The 21,512-nt window shown below is 38.0% G+C and overlaps 1 protein-coding gene across 6 annotated transcripts in view; it reads right to left on the bottom strand.

Annotated features, from left to right (window-relative positions):
* Positions 1 to 21,512, bottom strand: part of STAU1 (staufen double-stranded RNA binding protein 1) — a 50,544-nt gene that overhangs the window by 15,136 nt on the left and 13,896 nt on the right. For 2 of the 6 annotated variants that reach the window (XM_054573622.1, XM_054573624.1), the window contains 4 exons: positions 16,366 to 16,490; positions 11,167 to 11,305; positions 9,854 to 10,019; positions 210 to 308 (listed from right to left, as the gene is read on the bottom strand). In XM_054573622.1, the coding sequence (XP_054429597.1) occupies positions 210 to 308; positions 9,854 to 10,019; positions 11,167 to 11,267 (366 nt within the window). In that variant the 5' untranslated portion in view covers positions 11,268 to 11,305; positions 16,366 to 16,490. Of the gene's footprint in view, positions 1 to 209; positions 309 to 9,853; positions 10,020 to 11,166; positions 11,306 to 14,486; positions 14,548 to 16,365; positions 16,491 to 18,083; positions 18,373 to 21,512 lie in introns of those variants that run through there. The other 4 variants (XM_054573620.1, XM_054573621.1, XM_054573625.1 and 1 more) reach the window with 3 other exon arrangements.

The raw sequence follows: 21,512 nt of genomic DNA, 5'->3' as shown, positions 1-21,512 counted from the left end.
TCTGTGGACCATCTAGAAATCCGAGGCTGCCCCTAGTAACTCCTAGAAGAAGATAACACTGCTTTGCCAAATATACAGTTTGAATCTTAAACTTGAAGGTTCACATGTGGGTGATTATGATTCCAATGTTATTTAGGAAAAATATAATTCCAACAATGACTGCCAAAACAATTTTATAATACAGAGTCCTACATGTAAAATAAACTTACCTCAAAATTCACAGGCAAGTTCCGTTTAAGTGCAATCTCAAACACTTGACTTATTTCAGATTTATTGAGATTTTCTTCTTCTGATTCTCTCCCATTCACCTAAAACAAGAATAATTGTTTAGTAATTAACTCTTATTAAAACCATCAACATCCCAACTGAGATGATAGACCTTAAAAGCACTGAACCTTGGCTTTATGGATTGAGTGTCAAACCAGTGAACGAGGCCACACACGTACCATGTGTCAGTGAGTAAAAGGTTAAAAAAAAAAGTGTTCTCTCACACTTGGGTCAGATTGTACCAATCCGCCATAAACAATGCACACGTAACAGGCCTTAGCGTACAAGTCAGCCTAGTCATGGTGCAGCGAAGTGCCGTGCTGCTCAGAAAGAGGGGCTGGCTGCCCAAGCCCTCCTCGAGGACTGACAAGTCACATTTTGGAAAAAGGCAAAATCAGACAGATCTGTGTGGGACATGGCAAGGTCAAATATAAGTTTCTCCACTTACGTATGCAGGTTTCTTATCTGGACATGAAGTCCCTGGAAACCACTTTAAAAAAAAAATGCAGTGGAACTATTATTATAAAAGCGCCAAGTATCTCATACTCACTGCTGCTGGAAAAAATGAGAGGTGCAAACTAATAAAGTCTCCTGAACAAAGGCTGAGACTCTACCTTTGTAATCAGGCTCATTTACAGTCCTCCAGCCAGGGCGGAGCCTAGAGTGGGACAGAGACCTTCTCTGTGCATGCTGATAGCACGATTCTAAATTGTGCTGCCGTGATAACAGGAGAAATTAGGTAAGCTTGGTAACAGCAAAGTGCCCCCAAAACATTGCAGGCAAGCAAGCTGTGCTTTTCCTATTATTGGGACTCTTTAATCAACAAATTATAAAATCCTATTTCCAAGATTAGAAGTGTATGACAGGAACCTGTGGCTGAAATTGCTGAACAGTACAGGACTATCCAGGGTTTCCTTACGTTTTATCAGGTAAAAACTATACCTACACTGTATCATCATTTTAAGCTGTAATTAAAAGAAATAAAACTCAAAGTTTTGTAAAAAAAATGAATACAATCAAGAGTATAGTCCTGTACAAACACGTTTATCCCAGACACTATTTATAATTCCTCCCCTCCCTTCCATGACACCACTGTTTTCTTTCCAATCTGGCTTCCCTTCACTCTCTGCCTGGTCAACACTATTTGCATAGCATTTCCGGTGGCTCATTAAGCTAAACACACTTCTATTCTTGTTAAATCCTAAGGAGAAAGGCCTGCCTTTTTATGAGTGAATCCTTAAAGCCAGAAATCTTCAAGCAAGGTACCTTATAAGGCATGGATTCCATGGAGGTTTGGTTTGACATTTATTTGTTAAATAGGTTTTAAACTAAAAAACAAAAGAAAACAAACAACAAAAAAACCTGGTATTTTAAAATAGAGTATGTTCAACAAATGGTGCTGGGAAAACCGGATATTCTCATACACACACAAAAAGGAAAGCTGAACCCCCTCTCTTACCTTACACCATATACAAAAATTAACTCAAGACCTAAACGTAAGGGCAAAAATAATAAAAGTCTTAGAAAAAGTACCAAAGAAAAACTTCAAGACACATGATTTACTGGACGTAACACCAAAAGTACACCCAACAAAAGAAAAAATACATTGGACTTCATCAAAATTCAAAACTTCTGTGCATCAAAGGACACTATCAACAGAAGACAACCGGCAGAATGTGACAAAATAGATGCAAATGATATATCTGATAAAGAAATAATACCCAGAACATAAAAAGAACCCCTACAAACTTAACAACAAACAACCCAACTCAAAAATAGGGAAAGGATTTGAATAAACATGTCTCCAAAGAAGATATACAAAGAGCCAAAAAGCATGTGAAATGATGCTCAACATCACTAGGGAAATGCAAATCGAAACCACAATGAAATACCACTTCACTCCCATAAGAATGGCCACAGAAAATAGCAAGTGTTGGCAAGAAGGATGTGGAGAAATTGGAACCCTTGTACGTTGTTGCTGAGAATGCAAAATGGTGCAACCTCTGTGGGAAACAGTTTGATGGTTTTTCAAAATGTTAAACATAGATTTACAATATGATCTAGCAATTCTACTTCTAGATATATACTCAAAAGAATTTAAAATAAGGACTCAAACAGATACTTGTACACCCAAGCTCATAGCAGCATTATTCACAATAGTTAAAATATAAAAACCCAGACATCCATCAATAGAACGGATAAGCAAAATGTGGAATATTCATACAATGAAATATTATTCAGCCTTAAAAAGGAATGAAATTTTGAAACATGCTACAACATGGATAAACCTTGAAAAATTATGATAAATGAAATAAGCCAAACACAAAAGACAAATATCCACTTAGATGAGGTATCTAGAATAGGCAAATGCAGAGAGACAGAAGTAGAACAGAGGTTATCAGGGGGCGGGGGCAAGATGGAGAGTTACTGTTTCAGTTAGATTTTCTATGTGAAACGATGAAAAAGTTCTGAAAATGAATAATGGTAATAGTTGCACAACACTGAGAATATATTTAATGCCACAGAACAGTACACTTAAAGATGGTTAAAATGATAACCTTTATTATGTATATTTTATCTTAATGTTTTTTAAAGCAACAAAAAAGTATGTGTTTCACACCAAATATTAACACACAGAAGACTGTCAACACATTAACTTGTGCTAACAGGTTAACCCACTTTTGTGCACAACAAAATTTTTGACAGCTGTTCATTTGAAGAGTATCTAGAGATTTTTTAAATAAATGAGCTTTAAAAAAAGGTCCACTCCCATGCTCAGGAATTGTGTCAATGAGAATGGTCTCCTTATGTGCAACCAAAACAAAAGTTGGAAATAAGCTCGGTGATAAGGCTGATATAAGACATCAATTGCCGTGTTTGTACCCAATTTTCAATTTTTTTGTTCATTATACCAGCCCAATTAATTTTAACTTTTATTTTTAATTATGACCTATTTTAAACATGCAGAAAAATATAAATAATGTAACAGGCAACTGGATTTAACAAATGTCAACATTAAGTACTATTGACATTGAATTTTTTTCTTTTTTAAGGAGCACAATGACACCCTTTGCATTTTCCTTTCCATGGCAGAGTTAACTACTGCTCTAAAATGAGACTGTGCCTTTCCCAGCCATGTGTTTCTTTTTTAATGGGTGAAAACAATATATAGTATAATTATGTGTTGTGAAAATTCACATAAATTAACTGATTGCCTTAATATTATAAAATTCAAACTTTTAAGTTTGCACTATGAAATGCTACTTTTCTATTTTATATATTGAGGTTCCACATAAGTCTGATAGAAAACAATGGTCTACTGCTAAATCTAAACTCCAAGCCAGTGGCTCTCAACCACAGCAGCATGACAATCACTTGGGAGCTTTACAAAGTCAGCTGTCAAATCCCTGCTCCAGACAGATGAATTCAAATTTTTACAGGTAGGGCTTAGATACCCATTCCGTTTACAGTATGTTTTGTTTTGTTTTTAAGTCCCCAGGTGATTTTACTAGCAACCAGAGTTGAGATTCACTGTTCTAAGCCATTGCTTCCAAAAGAATTTCAATAGGGACAAAGCAGCCAGTAAAATAAAAATGGAAAAGAGGAAACAAAGATATACATTTATTTGGAAGTGCGATTATGTTGCTCTTTTACATAAATAATTTTGATATTATCTGAATTGGACAAAATGTTGCAATGGGGAAGCAGCAAATGACTCAAAACAAATCCACAAATACCATTCCCAGTAAGATGGGGAAAGTGTAGTAGGCCCTTAGTCTTACCTTCATGAAGTGGGAATTACTGTTAACATCAATCCCATAGTGTATGGTTCAGCAATAAAATCTAGGCAACATTAAGAAAAGAAAAAAAGACTCTGAACCATGCTTAACCCTCAGTATGCCAGGAAAAAATAGTCATCACCATTTACCATCTGGCTCCAAAAGACCCTTTTTATTTTTCCATATTTCAAGTCATTTTCCAAATAATATACAGAGTAAAGGATAACAAAAATCATTTCAATAAGAATGTAAAATAGCAAACCCAAGTTTTTATCCCAGGTTTGTAGTTTGGAAGACATATGTACCTGAAATGGGCAAGGTCCATTTATACAACCAACTGTCCATCAGCTGGCACACATGAACCCAGAGCACAGCCCACCTGCCAGGACGCCAGACTTCAAACCCATCTCCAGTAAAGTTCTAGCTTATCATGACTCTGATTCTTCTTGTCCCGGTATTATCAAAAGACACTACTTTCAAAACTCATAATTTTGTTGACAGGAGAACGGCCATCTTCTTTGTCCCATAACTAAAAAAATGTTTTTGTTTTTTACATTTATAAACTCCAAAGAAGGATCAATCTAATGATCTTTTTCACTGTTACATCATCTATTTCCTGTCCATCATCTCTGTACATAACACCTCCTTTTGCATTTGTCTACTTATTTTGTGGAGTAAATGATAAAACATTCTGGTGGCCAAACATAACAAAGAATGAAAGAATGTTGTCACACATACTTTTTAAAAAAATCAAAATGGGATGGTCCAGGTCATGTCACAAAATATTGTGTGACGCAGTTCTTCCTGTTGAATGACCAGAAGAGAATACACATTTCCTTTTTGCACACCACAGAACTATACTATTCAGTCACCGATTCTTCAGTGTAGGAAAATTTATCAAGGGTATCATCATCGGAAGACTCACAGTCTGAGATTTCACTTAAACACTCAATCTCACCATCACAATTAAGAGTCTAGAGTGCTATTTGTCTCTCTGCATTCATCTTCTGATTTGTCTAATAACAGAACCACTGTCAATTTTCTTCTCTTTGTCAGTAAGGATGGAAAAAAAAATTCTCAATTCTCATCTGGGTTCGGTGAAAGCTAAAAGTAGAGTAAAAAGACGGCATCTCTTCTCTCCTTTTGTATCTTCTTGAAAGACAATGAAATACATCAGGCAATGCAATAAGAACATTAAAGGACGATGCAATAATGGCAATTACTTTACTACTGTATCATCTACCCAGGGATTTCACCATTCTTCCATTTTCTTATCATTTTAGTCTTGCTTATTAGCATATTTGGGAATATATGATGAATAGTACTGAAATGGTATGTAGAATGACAAACATCAAAAATGTTTCAAAACTAGAAAAATTAAGATTCCATAATGTAAAGATTTATAAAAGGGCCTATGAACCCACGTAATCATTGTAAGAGTAAGTTTTATTCTAGTTTTTTTAAAAGTATATTTTTCTCTTTTGTAAGACCTCTAAAAAGAATAAAAGTCATAAAATGTAAATCCTTACAGAAATTGGAAAAAAAACCACAAAAATGAAAATTGAGTTCAATGGACCCTGATCATATAATGAGGATTAAAGTCTCCAGTTTTAGTTTTAGTCCAAACAAATACGTCTCTGGTCCAAGTGAAGATAGGGACTTGAGACCAGGAAAAAACTTCAAACGGTACAATTTTTTAAAAAGTCTGTGGTCTACCACTAGAAAACTTTTAAAGTTTGTTCCCTGGCCAGTGTGGCTCAGTTGGCTGGAGCATCGTCCCATACACCAAAAAGTTGGGGGTTCGATTCCCGGTCGGCCTCACCCCTAGGTTGTGGGTTTGATCCCTGGTCGGGGTGTGTATGGGAGGCAACCAATCAATGTTTCTCTGTCACATCAATGTTTCTCTCTCTCTCTGCCCTTTCATCTCTCTCTAAAATCAATAAACATATTTTTAAAGAATTTAAAAGCTTGATGTAATCACCACACACGTGTGCACATGACTTTTTTTGCTTACTTAAACATGAACAGGATCACACCATATACATAATAACAGGTCTGGATCTTGATTCCCCTACTCAATAGATTATGACCCTCCTTTCATGCCCATGTATAACAGATTTAACACACTCAGGTACTCCCTTCAATAAATGTATCCATTTAACCATTTCCCTACTAATGGACATTTACGTTAGTTCCTAGTTCCTGTTTTTCTCTATTACGGCTACTATAACTACAATTGTTTTATTCGAACAGCTCAGACACTAAGTCATCCTTCATTAGCAAAAGCCTTAGATTTAAAATAAAGTAAAAGTGCTGTCTCAACTCAGGACCTTTGTATGGGATGCTCCCTTGGCTGGGAAGGTACTTCCCTCCCCCTGCTCTTTTGCTCATCTTAACAGTCAGCTTAAATGACTTCTTCAGAGAGAACTTCTCTGAGTATACCACCATTATTCCACTCTAAGCGAAGCATTTTATGCTCTCATAATACTTGCTTTTCCATCATAGCACTCACTGCACTTTCTGATGATACTATGTTAAGGTCTGTCAGCTCCCTTCAACTAAGCCCCACAGGGAAAGGGATCCAGCACAATGCCTGTTGTCAAGGCACCAGGCTACACCTGCATTGTAGACAAAAACTGCTTCCTTTACTGACTATGGTCTAGAGCAGATGAAACGATCCACCACACAATCACATGCTTCAATTTTTTCAAGAGCAGACAATCTCCAATGCTGGTGTTAGCCGAAAGTATCCTCACACCCTACTGGTAGAGTCTAAAATGGTACCATCTTCCTGGTGGGGAACTTGGCCACATACATGACCGTGCAAGTCCACCTCTAGGACTGTGTTTCACGAAAACTGCCACAGACATACGCAAAGATTTAATTACAACAATGTTCTTCATGACCTATTTTATAACAGGAGAAACTGCAAACAACCTAAATAACCAAGCCTCTGTTGAAAAAATAAACTGGTATATGCATACAATGCAACACTTTGCAGCCATTAGAAAAGTGCTTAGATACATGCTGAATCTGAGTCCTCCATGGAATAGTAAGTAAATGGCATGATAATATATTCATGATACACACATTGGTGAAAAAAGGTGGTTACTGTACAGTATCATCCCATTTGTGTATTTATTTATATATGCACTGATAACTACCGAAATGTTTATGATCATCTCCAAGTGGTAAATTTATAAACCACTTGTTTTTCATTTTGTGAATTTAAAAAAAACTGTATAGTTCAAATGCGTTACTTGTTAAAAGAAAACAAAAACAGGTTAGCTCTTGAAAATGTCTCTCTTTACCCTCTACTACCTACCTACCAGGGGGCCTGGTAAATCAGAGGCAGCTCGTTACAGTGGGAGGCCAAGTGTTTCATTTACTATTTCGAAGAAAAAGTTTTACCCTTGCTAATGATCCTTATTTCTGAAGCACTGGTGAAGGCCAGCCTCTGAACCATTTCTGAAGGGCACTGTCTCTATCTCAAACCATACAGAACTAGAGAAGGGGCCAAGTGGAGGAAACAAAGGGCACAAGTAGATCTGAACATTACTCTTGACAAAGCTCCTTACAGATGTGAGATGAGCCCAAAAGAGCACGTCTACCGACGACAGCCTCTGCCTGCAGGCCTGAGTTACGCACTGCCACTCCAGCAAGTGAGGGACTGGCTCAGAGACACCAACAGGCACTTTCCCTCTCTAACAATAAACTGAGTACTCCCAAGGAGGAGTCAAAGGGGGGAAAATTGCCTGGAAAGCACTGATAATACTTAGGACCTGTGGTCCCCAAATCCTGACCATGCTTTAGAATTACTCCAACAGCACATTAAAAAAGAAAAAAGGCAAAGACACACTCTTGGGTCTCACCCTAGACCTACTGTATTAGAATCATGAGGGTTGGGCCAAAAGATTTTTTTTTTTAACTTTTCAAATGATTCTGAAGCAGACAATCCACACATCAGTATTCAGCGACTTTTAACAACTGCTGGCTAAAAGGAACCAAGAAATACCTACTCCATCTGACTCCAGTTAGATTAGCATTAAAGTCAAGTCAAAAAATGAGAAGCCACCAAAATGACCCAAATTACACTAGCTTTTGCTGTTTTACCAAATCTCACCACTAAAAAGATCATTCTTTTAACTTCACTGAATCCCCCTCTTCTAAGTTACAGTCCATTCTCTTTTATTCGGTCCTCAGTGGACCCTAGAAACAGATCTTTGGAAAGAGATCCGTGGATCTCTGTTAAAATGTGTGATTACAACAGAAGATGGAAATGCACTGTAACAAAACCACCTTTCCCCCACTCCCCACTGTCCACGTGTGGCCAGTCCTGAAGCCACAGAGCACCATCCTGAGCTAGGACACCCTGGGGGACAGCCTCAATACGATGGAGCTCAGCAAGCACCCTGCTAAGGGTCCACTCGGGTTCATACCTATTATCAAATATGTAGACCAATGTTCTGTGCAAGATCTTATTTGTGAACTTACTCCTTGAACAGGAAAAATCAAATGCTTCCCAGAGATATTTGCAGATGGCATTCTGTGCTGTGATTCAACAGAATCATGAAGTCTCAATGCTTCCCACTCAGTGCATTTCTTTTGGACCTGTGGTAGTTAAGACTCTGCCTTACCAGAGATACTTACTAGGCTCTGGCCCTTCAGTGGCGTGGAGCTGCTGATTTCCTAAGACCCACAGTGCTATTTAGTCAGAGTTAAAAATCCTTTTCCTATTGTGGTAGTTTTAAAACATGCCCCCCTGCCAAGTTCTCTGATATGCCTCTCATCCAGAAGTGGTATTTTCAATACTGTGAATGTACTAAAAGCCAATGAACTATGGAATTAAAAATGGTTAAAACTGTGAATTTATATTATGTGAATTTTACCTGAATTTCTAAAAAATGAGATTCTTTATCTCCTCCTTTTGACTCTGGGCTCTGTGCCTGCTAGACTGGTAGAATAAATAAGGCAGAAGCGATGCTATGCTGAATTCTGGGCCCAGGCCTTAAGAAACGCTGGCAGCTGCTTCCATTTCCTGTTTTCTAGGATGCTCCCTCTTGGAACCCAGTCACCATACCGTGAGGACATGTAAGCAGCCTCTACACAGGTTAACTAAGAGAGGAACTGAGGTCTCTGAGCCAGAGCCCCCCAGTAGTTCTCAGCCGACAGCCAGCAGACGGCCAGCAATACGTTACCAGCTATGTGAGGAAGCCACCTTGAAAGTGGGTTCTCCAGCCCCTGGAGAGCTGCCTCAGCCGTAGCTATATGGCACACACAAGCTCTCCCTGACAAGCCCCACTGAAAGTCAGATTCGTGAGCAAGGTAAGTACCTGTGTGTGTTTAAGCCACTAAGCCTTGTGATGGTTTGTTATGCAGTCACAGAGAACTGGCACTTGAATATAATGAAGAGTGGCTAGTCAAAAATGGCTTTGGAAAAGTCTCTAACTTGGTACCATAAATCACAGTAGATTCTGACAAGCATAATCTTTAGCACCAAAGAATTCATCCATGCATGTTATTCACAATTCAACTGAGTCACAATCTTTCTAACATGTTCACACAGAACTATGCCATAGAGTAAAAAAGAAGGCATCTGATTTTCTTGCTGAGAAATTTTTTTGAAAAGGAGAATAAAGGCAGGAATGCTACAAGAATACAAAATCTTGTAAGCTATCAAATAACAAAAATTATAGACAGCTCTTAATGTATCTCCTTTGAAAAAGCAACCTGAGGCGATGTCTACCATACCACCCTCTTGCTCAGCCCTGAAGTGTCGAGGAGCTTTAACTCTGCTCTCTCCTTACCTCCAGCCTCTCTGGCGGGGGCTCATTCTGCAGGATCCTCAAAGCTTTCGCAGCAGCATCATGTTTCGCAGCCTGTCTCGTCTTTCCTTTCCCGTTAAATTGCTGTCCTCCCACAGAAAGTTCAACTTGATAAAGTAAGGGCGGTACTGGAAATGGGTAAAAGTACCTAAAAATAAAAGGGGGTGAAGAAAATTACAATCTCAGATTGATGAGTCACCCATACAGTCTCTGGAAAATTCCAGGTATTTTCTTCATCATGGGTTCTAACTGCATTAGTGTTTGCTTGCCAGTGAGGTCCTCATCATATATGCAGAGTAAATTTACTCTGGATTAGAACTGTCACACAGTGTTTACAAAATCTAAAATGGATTAGACTTTGGCTGAATCAGAAAACTTAACATGTTCTACTTTCTCATATCTGAGAGTCACACTTGCGAGTCTACACAAAAGGCTGGGAATTTTTAAACTGAGGTCTTTTTTAAAGGACCCTCACTGCTGTAAATTCCACCAGCCTAGAGCCTGCCTGGCAGAGGCCAGGCTACAAACTTCAGTTTATATTTTTTAAATGGCTTTGGTTGTCCCTTTCCCAAGTAGGGCAGGAAAATAAAGACTTCCAATTCTGATCATCATTCTATCCACTAATGTCTTATGATGAGAGCAAAAGGAGGATTTTAGCACACGGCATTTTCAGGTATCAATAAGTATTGTTATTACACCTGTACACCAAGGCTATTTGCAAAGCACGTAAGTTCAAATGTCAAAAAGTACCCAGTAAATAATAATCAGGAAATCAATAAACGCTGAGAATCACAGTAATGTGGGACTCATGTTCAAATATGACTCAGTTACATGAAGCAGTTCCAAAGGCGATCTTTAAATAGACCACTTGGGGGCACAAGCCACACTACTTGTGAGGAATATGTTCAGGCCCTTTACAACGACAGCAGATAAAAGAGCATCAAAATATACTCCAAAGATACCAACACATTGAAGATTGACTTCAACACCTGGCAAGCCAAAGGTGACGTAATCCTCACTGCCCCACGATCTATAGATTTCATTGTTCTTTGTAAAAGATCAGATGGCCCTGGTTGGGTAGCTCAGTTGGTTAGAGTGTTGTCCCAATACGCCAAGGCTGCAGGGTTTGATCCCCAATCAGGGCACATATAAGAGTCAACCAATGAATGCATAAATAAGTGGAACAACAAAACAAAATTTCTCTCTTCCTCTCTCCTTTCCCTCCACTATCAAAAATTAATTAAAGAAAAAAAAAACATCAGATAAATCTTCACCCATATTTAACACACACATACCTTGGGGGATAAGCACCTCCTCTCATATTGTAGTTATAGGTGGATTGCATCCGAGAGTAAGGGTCAACAGGCTTATACATTGGTTTTTTTCCAAGTTTCATGCACAGTGCATTTAGCTCTACAGTAGGGGTTATGCTGTCTGCAACACAGAATAATACAAGAACTGTTTTTTCTTTTTCTGACATAAGAATGAGAGTCAATAAAATAAAAAATATAGCATGCTTTTTACTAATTGAATTCATGGTACACCGCATGAAAGGGTCTAAATACAGCACCGCTAGGCATCAAGTCAGGAAATCCAAGAATCTGCTGTGATCTCTAGATATTAATTCATAGTCAACAGCACAAAATGTATTATGGGGCTATTAGAGGGAGCAGCAACTCAACACAATATGTTATCAGTGAAAGCCACACATTCCAGTGGTCAGAAGTAAGTTCCAATATGTATCTGTCAACTTCCATGATTAAAAATCCCAGGTGACTGCCCAAATCATTTTATTGTTTGAGAACACTTAAACCAATATAACTTGGGTTACACTGACTTACTGGGTAATTGGCTTACACTTAGAAGTATGTTTGTACACACTCTTTCATAGAACAATGCATTTATTAAGTACTAACTGGATGCAAAGCACTGTGCTAATAAGTATGAGGGACAATGCTTGCCCCAGAGGCGCTCAAAGAACACAAAATACACTCAAAGAATGACAATGCAACAGGAGATGCTATAAAGACAGGTATAGAATCACCGAGGAGGAGGAGGCAAGTAAATTCTTCTGAAGTCAGATGAGGCCCACAAAACATTCAGATACTTCCATCCTCACTATTTATACTGGGGTTTGACCAATCAATCATGTAGTAATACTTGCTAGGAAAATGAGTTGTTTTCACATACAACACGAGCAAGTATATCTTGGGTTACCCCAGAATTATAAACTTTAGAAAATACACACTATTCATTTTCTAATTTTTTCTAGGTTCATCCAATTTATAAACCTTTAAAAAGAAAACCAACCTGGAAAGATTAGTGTCAATGTACAATCACATTTAAAAACAACACTTTCATATCAAACACAGAACAACACTAGCAATGGCAAAGTTCAATTTAAATGCACACACAAATCCACTTCAAAATGCCTCTTTGGGACATTATATAGAGGACAATAAAAATGACTTGATTCTGTACTGTTACTGGTCTATCTAAATTTACTGCATAAATAAAATGTATAAGAATATTTTTGGGTCTGCAAAATAAAGAGGGTCATATGAATAACCAACCTTTCTCCACCTAACATCAGAATTTTATTTTTACATAATTCACATAGTTGCATTTAAATATAATCCGAATCATTTAAGAGCAGTTCTGACACATCAAATTTATCTGCAGTAGAGAATTAATTTAAAGACATAATGCCACAAAGAAATCAAAAGCAATGAGAAAGGTGTGACCAAGGTCTTCCTGGATCATTCCTGCATACAAAAGGCCTGGGATGACTTCAAGTACTCCAGGGGTAACTGCTAACACAGCCACTCCTCCTATAGCCACCAGGTCAGTGGTTCCCAACTTTTCAGCAGACACTCTTCTTTATTTGTATTCTTCTCACTTGGTTCCCTTGTTTGAAGAGACATTATCTACTGATTTGTATTTAAGTTATTTTCTCATTTTTTTTAAAAATAGGAGACACATAATTGACAATCAGAGTTTCTGATCAACATGCTATAATTACTATTTGCACACTGAATTGAAGTGAATCTAGCTAAAGCCTACATTCTTGGCAGTCTGCACAACCTTAACAAGGAAAATGTTATTTTCACTAAGCTTTTCTGAAATTTTATTGACTGTTTGATGACACCCCCACCTTCCATGACTACCTCTCCAGATCATCAGGAATCAAGGGACCATCGATTGGGAACCACTGCTTTAGACTCAGGATAAGTATTTGCCACTGGTAGTGCAGAATCTGTGCTTTCAAAATCAACAAGTTAGTTAAGAAAGAATTCATATACATACTAAATGGGTACCTCTAGACACACTTTTTAAAGGAACCTGTCTTGGCCCACGCATAATACCTGGATTCCTTCCTTCGCTACGAAAAGGGCGGACTATGGGTTTAGGAAATTTTGTTCCTTCCAAAGCTTTGGCAGCAGCTGTGTGTTGGGCTTTTTTAATACTAGTTCCTTCAGCTTCCCAGTGCTGATCTCCAAGTGTTAGCTGTACTGTAAACACCTACAAATGAAAATTGTGAGCTCTCAATTCATGAAACCTGATGTTAATTGTAATATGTCACTTGGACCTTGAACATTTTTTATGGTCATGGTTTAAAAGGCCTGGTCATTACGTTGGTAACTTATCCTATCACCACCTTTTTTGTTAATACAACACAAAAAGATATATATACACACATATATATAAATATGTATGTGTGTGTGTATATACATATATATGACTAATAATGCATAGTACTACATGAAAAAACTATGTTTGAAGGATGGGAGTAAATACTGATTTTAAAATGTTTTCTTTTAAAACATTAGACACATTTGGAAGCCATCCAGTTAAAAATTGTCTTCCAATTACTTCTCATGGAAGAAATTTAGCAAACTTGATTTAGACACATAACAACGTCTCATACAAGTTAAGACAATATTTGTTTTAATGTTGTAATGTGTTTGTGGACTCCTGTCTGAAAACACAACCCCAGTAGGACAAAAACCTGAGTAAATTTGGGAATGTCAGCCAGGTTGTAAAATGTTGCCTTTCACTTTCCTGAGACTGCACTATTCAGACGCTGCCTCCACTTGCAAAAGAAAATCAGATCCACCATAAGAGTTAAAAAACGTTTCTGAACTCCATTCTAAGGAAGCATCCAAACAGCTAATTTCGTTCTCAAAAAAAAGGCAACCCTCTTTTCCCTTTTTATGTATAAAGGTGACTCCATTCCACTCTTAAAATTAGGTTATGTTAATGCTATTAGTATTGAAGTAATACTGTCAGAAAATGATGACCCACCAACCAGAGCACTGTGATTTGTTAATTTTCGTGTGCATCTGAGTAACAACCTAGTAAGCTCGGTAAAATACACATGCCCAGAAATTACAAATTAATAACATGAGGGACAACTGAGCATGTCTAATTTTAATAAGCTCCCAAAGTAATCCTGATGCACTCCAAAGTTTGAGACCCCCTACTTTGGAGCTTTTATTTTCCTGATTTTATCACTATCACTTTATTTCATTCAAAACAATTTACAGGAGAAATGCTGATTTCAGTAGGGCTAGGTCACTTCAGTGAGTTGGCTAAAGGGATAGGGGCAACTTGCCTTCACAGCTGATTTTTCTTGTAGGTCTTAACTTCAGGATTCCCTCAGTGCACGGCTTCCACTAAAGGGGAAAAATGGAAGATTCCTTCATCCCCCTTGAAACATGAGGGGCCCCCCTGTATTTATGATGCAGTTCACAAGGTTAGTCATTTAAGCATCGATAGCATGAACGCAAACCCCTGGCTGGTCTGCAAAGTCTGAGCACAAGCCTGCAATGTTGTGTAAGCCCTGGGTCATGTTCGTGATCCTTTCATGGAAAGACACTGAAGGGGAAAATGCTAAAAAACAAAATGAATAGTTAATTCCATTTCTCCAGGACCCTACTCATCTGGTGGTGGTTGTCACTCTGTTGCCTCTGTGTGGACGACTGGTAACAAGTTAGAATCTTGGCTTTCATAGAATTAAGAGTACACCAGACCTCTGACTTTTTAAATAGTCTAACAGTCATCTAAGAGGAAATACCTTTTCCCCTTTGAATGATTTGTAGGTTTAAAAAAAAATACAGTTATAGATTAAATACACAACCAAATTACCTAAAGTACTGAAGTTCGAGACAAAATACATATTTTAAAAATACCAAAACAGGTATAAAGGGAATCCCAAAGTTAAGGTCTGCAAAAAAAATCCTGTAGGAGAAACAGAACAATGATAGCAAATGACTAATTAATTACCTGCTGAAAATAAAAAAATTTCAAATTATGCTTTAAAATAATGTTAAATTAGCTTCAAGTGGAAAATTTCTGGTTTTTTCTTAAATGCATATTGCTTAATGATAATAGCTACCATTTCTCAAGCATTTACTAAATGCCAGGCATTGTGTTTCACACTTTAACATACATTCTCTCATTTAATTTTCACACTAGGCCTATTTGGTAGGCATTATTACCCCCTTTTTACAGATGAGGAAACAAAGGTTCAAAAAAAGCAGTAACCTGCTCAAGGTCAGTTAGAAAGAAGCCCTGGTTCAAACCCAGATCTGACCTCAAAGGCCACTTACCTAATCGCCCTATTTATGATAGTGTTTGGTGTTACTTTTAGTCAAATGAAAAAAGAAACTTGGTATCATTTAAGGCTTGAGGTTTGCATGTCAAGAAAAATGAGGCATAGACGGATAACTCATCCTTAATTATATATGTTACTAGAAGGCCAGGATCAGAAACAGGAGGCCAATTCCTTAACTCTCATACTTAACATCTCAAATTATATCCTCTCATACTAGAGTGGCAAAAGATAAAGCCAATATGCAAACATTTAAGTTCCAAGATCTGCATTAACATGAATATCAAACAAGCTTAAAGGACTGAATTCCTAATAAATAGTAAATATTCAAATTATAGTCAGTCTTTCATTTTCTAAAGGAAATGATGAGGAAAACTGACAACGGAGACAATCCAAATACGCACTTTGAGACCGATTTCTACCTCTCATCTTCAAACCTTTACCTACCTGATGGCTAACAAGTGGCAAAACTGATTTCCAGTTCACCCCTTCCCTGCCCAGTCTAAGGTACATGTGCAAACAAGCGGGAAAGGAGCCAGAGGGAGGCTGCAGCCAGGAGGGCCAGAGCCTGGAAAACTCATAGGAAATCATTCCCAGGTGCTTGGAACTGTCTTTATGCAGAACCCTGAACCACTATACACTAACTGGAGCTTTAAAAGCCAAATATCCTAAACAGAAGTATATCTTTTATTTAACCCATTCTACAAGGCTAGAAAAGGAAATCACTTGCCAAAAACCTATACTTTTGCACCTCTTTAAAATAACCTCAGCAGTGTGAAAATATGTATTCTGAATCACAGTACCACTTGGAACAGTATAAAAAAAACAGAAAACATTCCTGGTGGGTTATAAATGCACAAGCAGTATCGACAATATTTACCTTACAGTGAGCCGGACCTTGCTCACGCAAAAGCTTATACTCAGGCTGAATCTTGTTGAAACGGGCTAACTCATTCACAAGACACATTGGGGTTTTCTCTTTGGGGTGTGCCATGCTAGAAGGAACTGAAAAATAACGTAAGAGCATTGAAGTCAAGTGTATAGACTGCTGCTCTCCTATGGATATGAAAAGAGAAGGAAAACAACCGAAGGTCTAAGGATTCAGAGCAGCAGTGATGCACATCTGCAAACCACACTGGGGCATGTCCCTGAAGACAGCTGAACCATTTAAGGCCAGGACGCCTAGGAGAGGGTGTCTTCAAAAGAGAGAGAATAGAAATCAAGGGAATAACTAAACCACGGCGGGCAAGCAAGATCTGAAATCAGATGAAACACTGCAATTGCGGCCAAGCAGGTCTTTTGAACAGACACCACAACAGCTGTGAGCTGTAGTCTGTTCGTTATTTCACAAAACGCAACATGCCAACACCATTTCTCAAACAATAAATGTCGTTCTCCACACACTTAACTTCTCATTACTGGGTGTCCCTAGTCTGATCTCCAGAGGCTACCATCCTCAGACCTTACCTACTTCTAAAAATTATAAAAGAAAAATATAAAATGGCCTTGGTGGGTGGCAGTTTTACAAAGTCAAGAGGATGTAGCCGTAAGACACATTAGAAGAAAAAGCAATAAATCCCAGAGGACAGAAATAGTCAGTGCCATTGCCTTTTAAGACTGTCTCAAATGGCAAATGTGGGGAAAACTGAATCTCTAGGGATTATGACAAGTCAAGAATGCTGTATACTATCTGGCAAGCTGGTCCAACGAAGTCTAGAACCCTGCAGCTCAGTGGGGCAAGCTAATACTCTAAGAATAGGGTTACAAAGTAAAGGAAATGAGAGAATGGAATGCAAAGGAAACTGTCAGGTACGAGGGACTGAAAGCCATTTGTTATAAGGTGACTCTGGCATAGAGACACTCATGCTGACACTCCATTTAACTGGTTTTGCCACTTCAGGGGGGTGGGAGGGAGAATACTCTTTTTAGGTTTTTTTACTGAGGTATTTCAAGTCTTTCCTAATCCATAAGCACATTTTGTTCGTTTTTAGTTTCCTAATGAGATTTGAATGCTTCTAAGCTTATTTCCTTTTCAAAAAATCTCTGCTTCTTTGTTCAATCTCTAATTGGTCCTACGATTTCTGAATTACCTCTGGAATCTCTTCAATTTAAATTTACTTTTTCAAAATAAAAATTAACGAACGCCAATGCACTCTTCTGCTTGCCAGTAAAGTTGACTGCCCCCTTCTTGACATAAAATCTTACAGGAATACAAAATGGGGGCTTACACCTACAAAAGTTCTTTGTCAGTTCTGGGACATCATTTTAAAAGCAAAATTTTCCCATACAACAATAACTATCCAACGTGGAATTTACTGTTCAATTCTCCCTGCCAGCCACCACTTTGTAACAGACTAGGCTTCATAGTTTTCAATTCTCTTTTTTACATTCTGAAATGGCCTGTCAACCGAGGCCTCCATCAACCCAATACACAATCAAGTGTTTTACATCTGGGATAAAGAAGCTTGGGCAGTAATAGTTTCTTCTGCTTCCTGAAGATAAATGTGAGAGCTCCCTACATCTGCAATCTACTTATCAGATCGAAAAACAGGCTGAGAACACATTTGAAACAGAAGACACTTGGATTCATACGCTTACCTGCAGCTGCACTGGTGGATGTAATAGATGCAGAGGGTAAAGCAGAGTTTTGAATAGGTCTACCTGCATTTTCAGAGGGCAGAGAGCTAGTAGTAGGAGGAATACTCATCAAAGGCTGTGAGAGAAGAGACTGGTTCTTGTTCAGTATTTGGCTCCCTGAGAGAGCGGCAGATGGGTTCTGAACTTGCACTTGAACTTGAGACATGGTCACTTTCAACAAAAGTGAACAACTGCAGGTAAACAGCTTTCAGTGCAGGTTAATTCAGTACTATGAAGTCTAAAGTTCTACCTAAAAGTTGTAAGGAAAAGAAAATAAAAAGGTGAATTATAGAGGAGATATGTAATTGCCAATATTTAGTCAAAATTGGTGTCACCTTCTCAAGTATGAAAAATAGCCCCATTCAGCATGTAAGTATGTTGATGTATTATAAATGTCTCTCCTTGGTATACAATAACGTTCCTGGCCTTGTGATTTTCTCAGTGTCTTTCAATTACTTACAATACCCACATGCTCTGCGTGTTCATTTTATGAAGAAAATCAGGCCCTGGCTGGTGTGGCTCAGTGAATTGAGCGGTGGCCTGCAAACTGAAAGGTCGCCGGATTGACTGCCAATCAGGGCACATGCCTGGGTTGCAGGCCTGATCCCCAGTTGGGGGCATTTGAGAGGCAACTGACTGATGTATCTCTCACATATTAATGTTTCCCTCCCTCTCTTTCTCCCTCTCTTCCCCTCTCTCTAAAGAGAAGGAAGAAAGGAAGAAAATCAGTAGGGTATAATACTACTTATTGGTGAGTATTAAGAATTATAAATTACAGCTTATATTCAAAATACAAATTTTAAAATACGGAAAGGTTTTTTCATAGTATATGGGACATGGTAAAGGTTTCTGGGCTCAGGATTCTAAGAAGCTAAAAGCAAACTGGGTTGTAACACCATTAATGGTGAATGTAAACACTGTTTCCATTTAAGGGACTCATTAAGGACTCAGATTGGCACCTTCGGAGCTTTCCTTTAAGTTGACTGAAGAGAGAGAAAATTTTCTTACTTTTGCTGTTTCTTTGTATATAATGATAAAAGATCGATTTGTTCTCCTAAGAGGTTTGTTTTGAGATGGTCTCATTTAACTACTGACCCCAGAGTAAACTGTTGCATCCACATCAATGCTTGATCCTGAAAAATCATCTAAATAGCAAAGAACATTCTATAGTATGTGTATAATTAAAAGCAAAAATTGAGAAGATGAAGAAGAGAGAAACAGATTTCAGACTGGCAATTTTACTCCTGCGGCTGGTGGGAGGTAGAGCCTGGGGAAGCAGAGGAGAATGTTCTACTGCATCTTGTAAGCCCCAAAGGCCTTCATTCTTTCTAAATACATTTTGTTTTCTCCACAAGTCAAAAACAACAACAGTTTTGCTCATCTTCATGACTGTCCTTCAAAAAAGCTGAAAATACTGAAGGCAAAAGTACTCAAAAATAACTAGCAGCAACAAAGAACAGAAAAATCCAACCAAAGCAGAAACAAGTAAACTAACAAATGAAGTTTTATTACAGAGTAATTGTCTCTTTACTTTTTAAAAAGTCTCTAAATGATTTGTAATGAAAACCGGACCTCTAGAAAGAGAATGACTAGAATAATTAAGTCACTTGAGGAGTCCTGGCACATTCTCTCTTGCTTAGAGCAAAAAGGGCTGCAAAACTCAACCAAACCAAACCAAACCAAATCAAACACCAAAATCAAAACCTCTGCTGAAATATGACTTTGGATCACAGAAGCATAAACATTACCCTCTTCAAAAAAATTGCCTGATATTGCAGTTGTTCTTTGTTTACTTTTGGAATCAGAACAAAATAACAGTCCCACTGAAGACCTAGAAGATGACCTTAGCAGACAAGCTGCCACGGTCAGAAACTAGCCTAGAACCATATGAAGCAGGGATGTCCAATCTTTTGGAGTCTCTGGGCCACACTGGAGAAAGAGTTGTATTGGGCCACATAGTAAATACATTGCGACATGTAATCACAAAAAAAATCTCATAATGTTTTAAGTAAATTTATGATTTTGTGTTGGGCCGCATTCACAGCCACCCTGGGCTGCAGGCTAGACATCCCTGAAGCCAGCTGTGACCTTGTTGTATTGTCTTTATTTCCTTCAGCTGCCAAAATATGAATATTTCTCTCTTGCTCTTTCCTCTCTCCCTGTCTTCCTAAATTCTGCCTTGAGAGCATTTTTCTACCTCCCTCCAAAGTCATTTATAATATACTCACAACTTCAGGACACCAACCACAGGCCACAGGTTAAAAAGTGGCCAAAAGCAAGTGTCTGCTTCAGGGTCTACCCATAACACAGAAGGAGCAACCCAACTGGGCTCTTGGTGTCCCTGAGAGTCTGGGACTGAATGAATGAACTAAATTTAGAAAGGGAGGGGCCCAAAGAGATCTTTTTTAGCTAATGCTATCCATTGCAGGCCCACTGCCAGAATTTTCATCACAAACAAAAATACATAGGTTTTCTAGAAGTTGAGAAAGGGAACAAAGAGGCTTTTAAATAAGACTGTCCCAAAAATGTTAACCTCAAGTTCACGTGGAGAAGTTACATCTTTATAACAATTGGTTGAAACAAGTAGTTCCTAAAACTGGAAATAAAAAAATGTTAAACCCTCCTAACAAGGCTGTGTACTTTACAAAATTTTAATTCCTACAACATGACCAATACTAAAATCCAAAAAACAGTACTCATTTACTAATAAATTTTTAGTCATTTGCTAATTTAATACTCCTATGTGTCTTTAGGCCTGAAAAGAGAATCTAAAGCAGTGGTTCTAAAGAGGGGAGAATTTTGTTGCCCAAAGATATGTGACAATGTCTGGAGATAGTATTTGGTTGTCACAAGTAGGGGTCAAGCTGACCTACTGGTATCTAGTGGGTAGAGTGGTCAAGGATAACGTTCTAAGCACACATATACTAACCCACAAAATAAAATCTTACTAATGTAACAAATTGCTTATATATTCTTAGATAGAAAAAGAAAATCCCCTTTTCACCTGAAAGGCTCTAGAAAAACTGATACGAATGTTTTACCCAAACAGATGTTCCTCTCCCAAAAAGAAGCCATCATAGTTATAAATGGGGAGAAAATATTGTTTACCCTCATAATTCAAAGAACAAATAAAGCTTTTGAGTACTGCTGTTTATGTAGTTCACAGAAGCCTTCAGAGGAATCATGGAATTTTGGATATATTACTTCAGTATAAATTTAGAACCTGTTGCTCAACAGTACTCTGTCCTGAGGATTAAATCCTTAAGAGAAAACTTGTTTTTTCCTTTTAACCTATCTTTAAGGATTGTTTTCCACCAGATAAATTAGGGATTCGAGAGAGATTAAAATACTATGTTGGAGTCGTCTTATAGAAGAACAGTATTTTACACA

This window comes from Pteronotus mesoamericanus, unplaced genomic scaffold, assembly GCF_021234165.1.
Source record: "Pteronotus mesoamericanus isolate MK-2021 breed Mesoamerican mustached bat unplaced genomic scaffold, CSHL_Meso_final contig_25, whole genome shotgun sequence".
NCBI lineage: Eukaryota > Metazoa > Chordata > Mammalia > Chiroptera > Mormoopidae > Pteronotus > Pteronotus mesoamericanus.
This window is presented reverse-complemented; position numbering and strand designations above follow the sequence as displayed.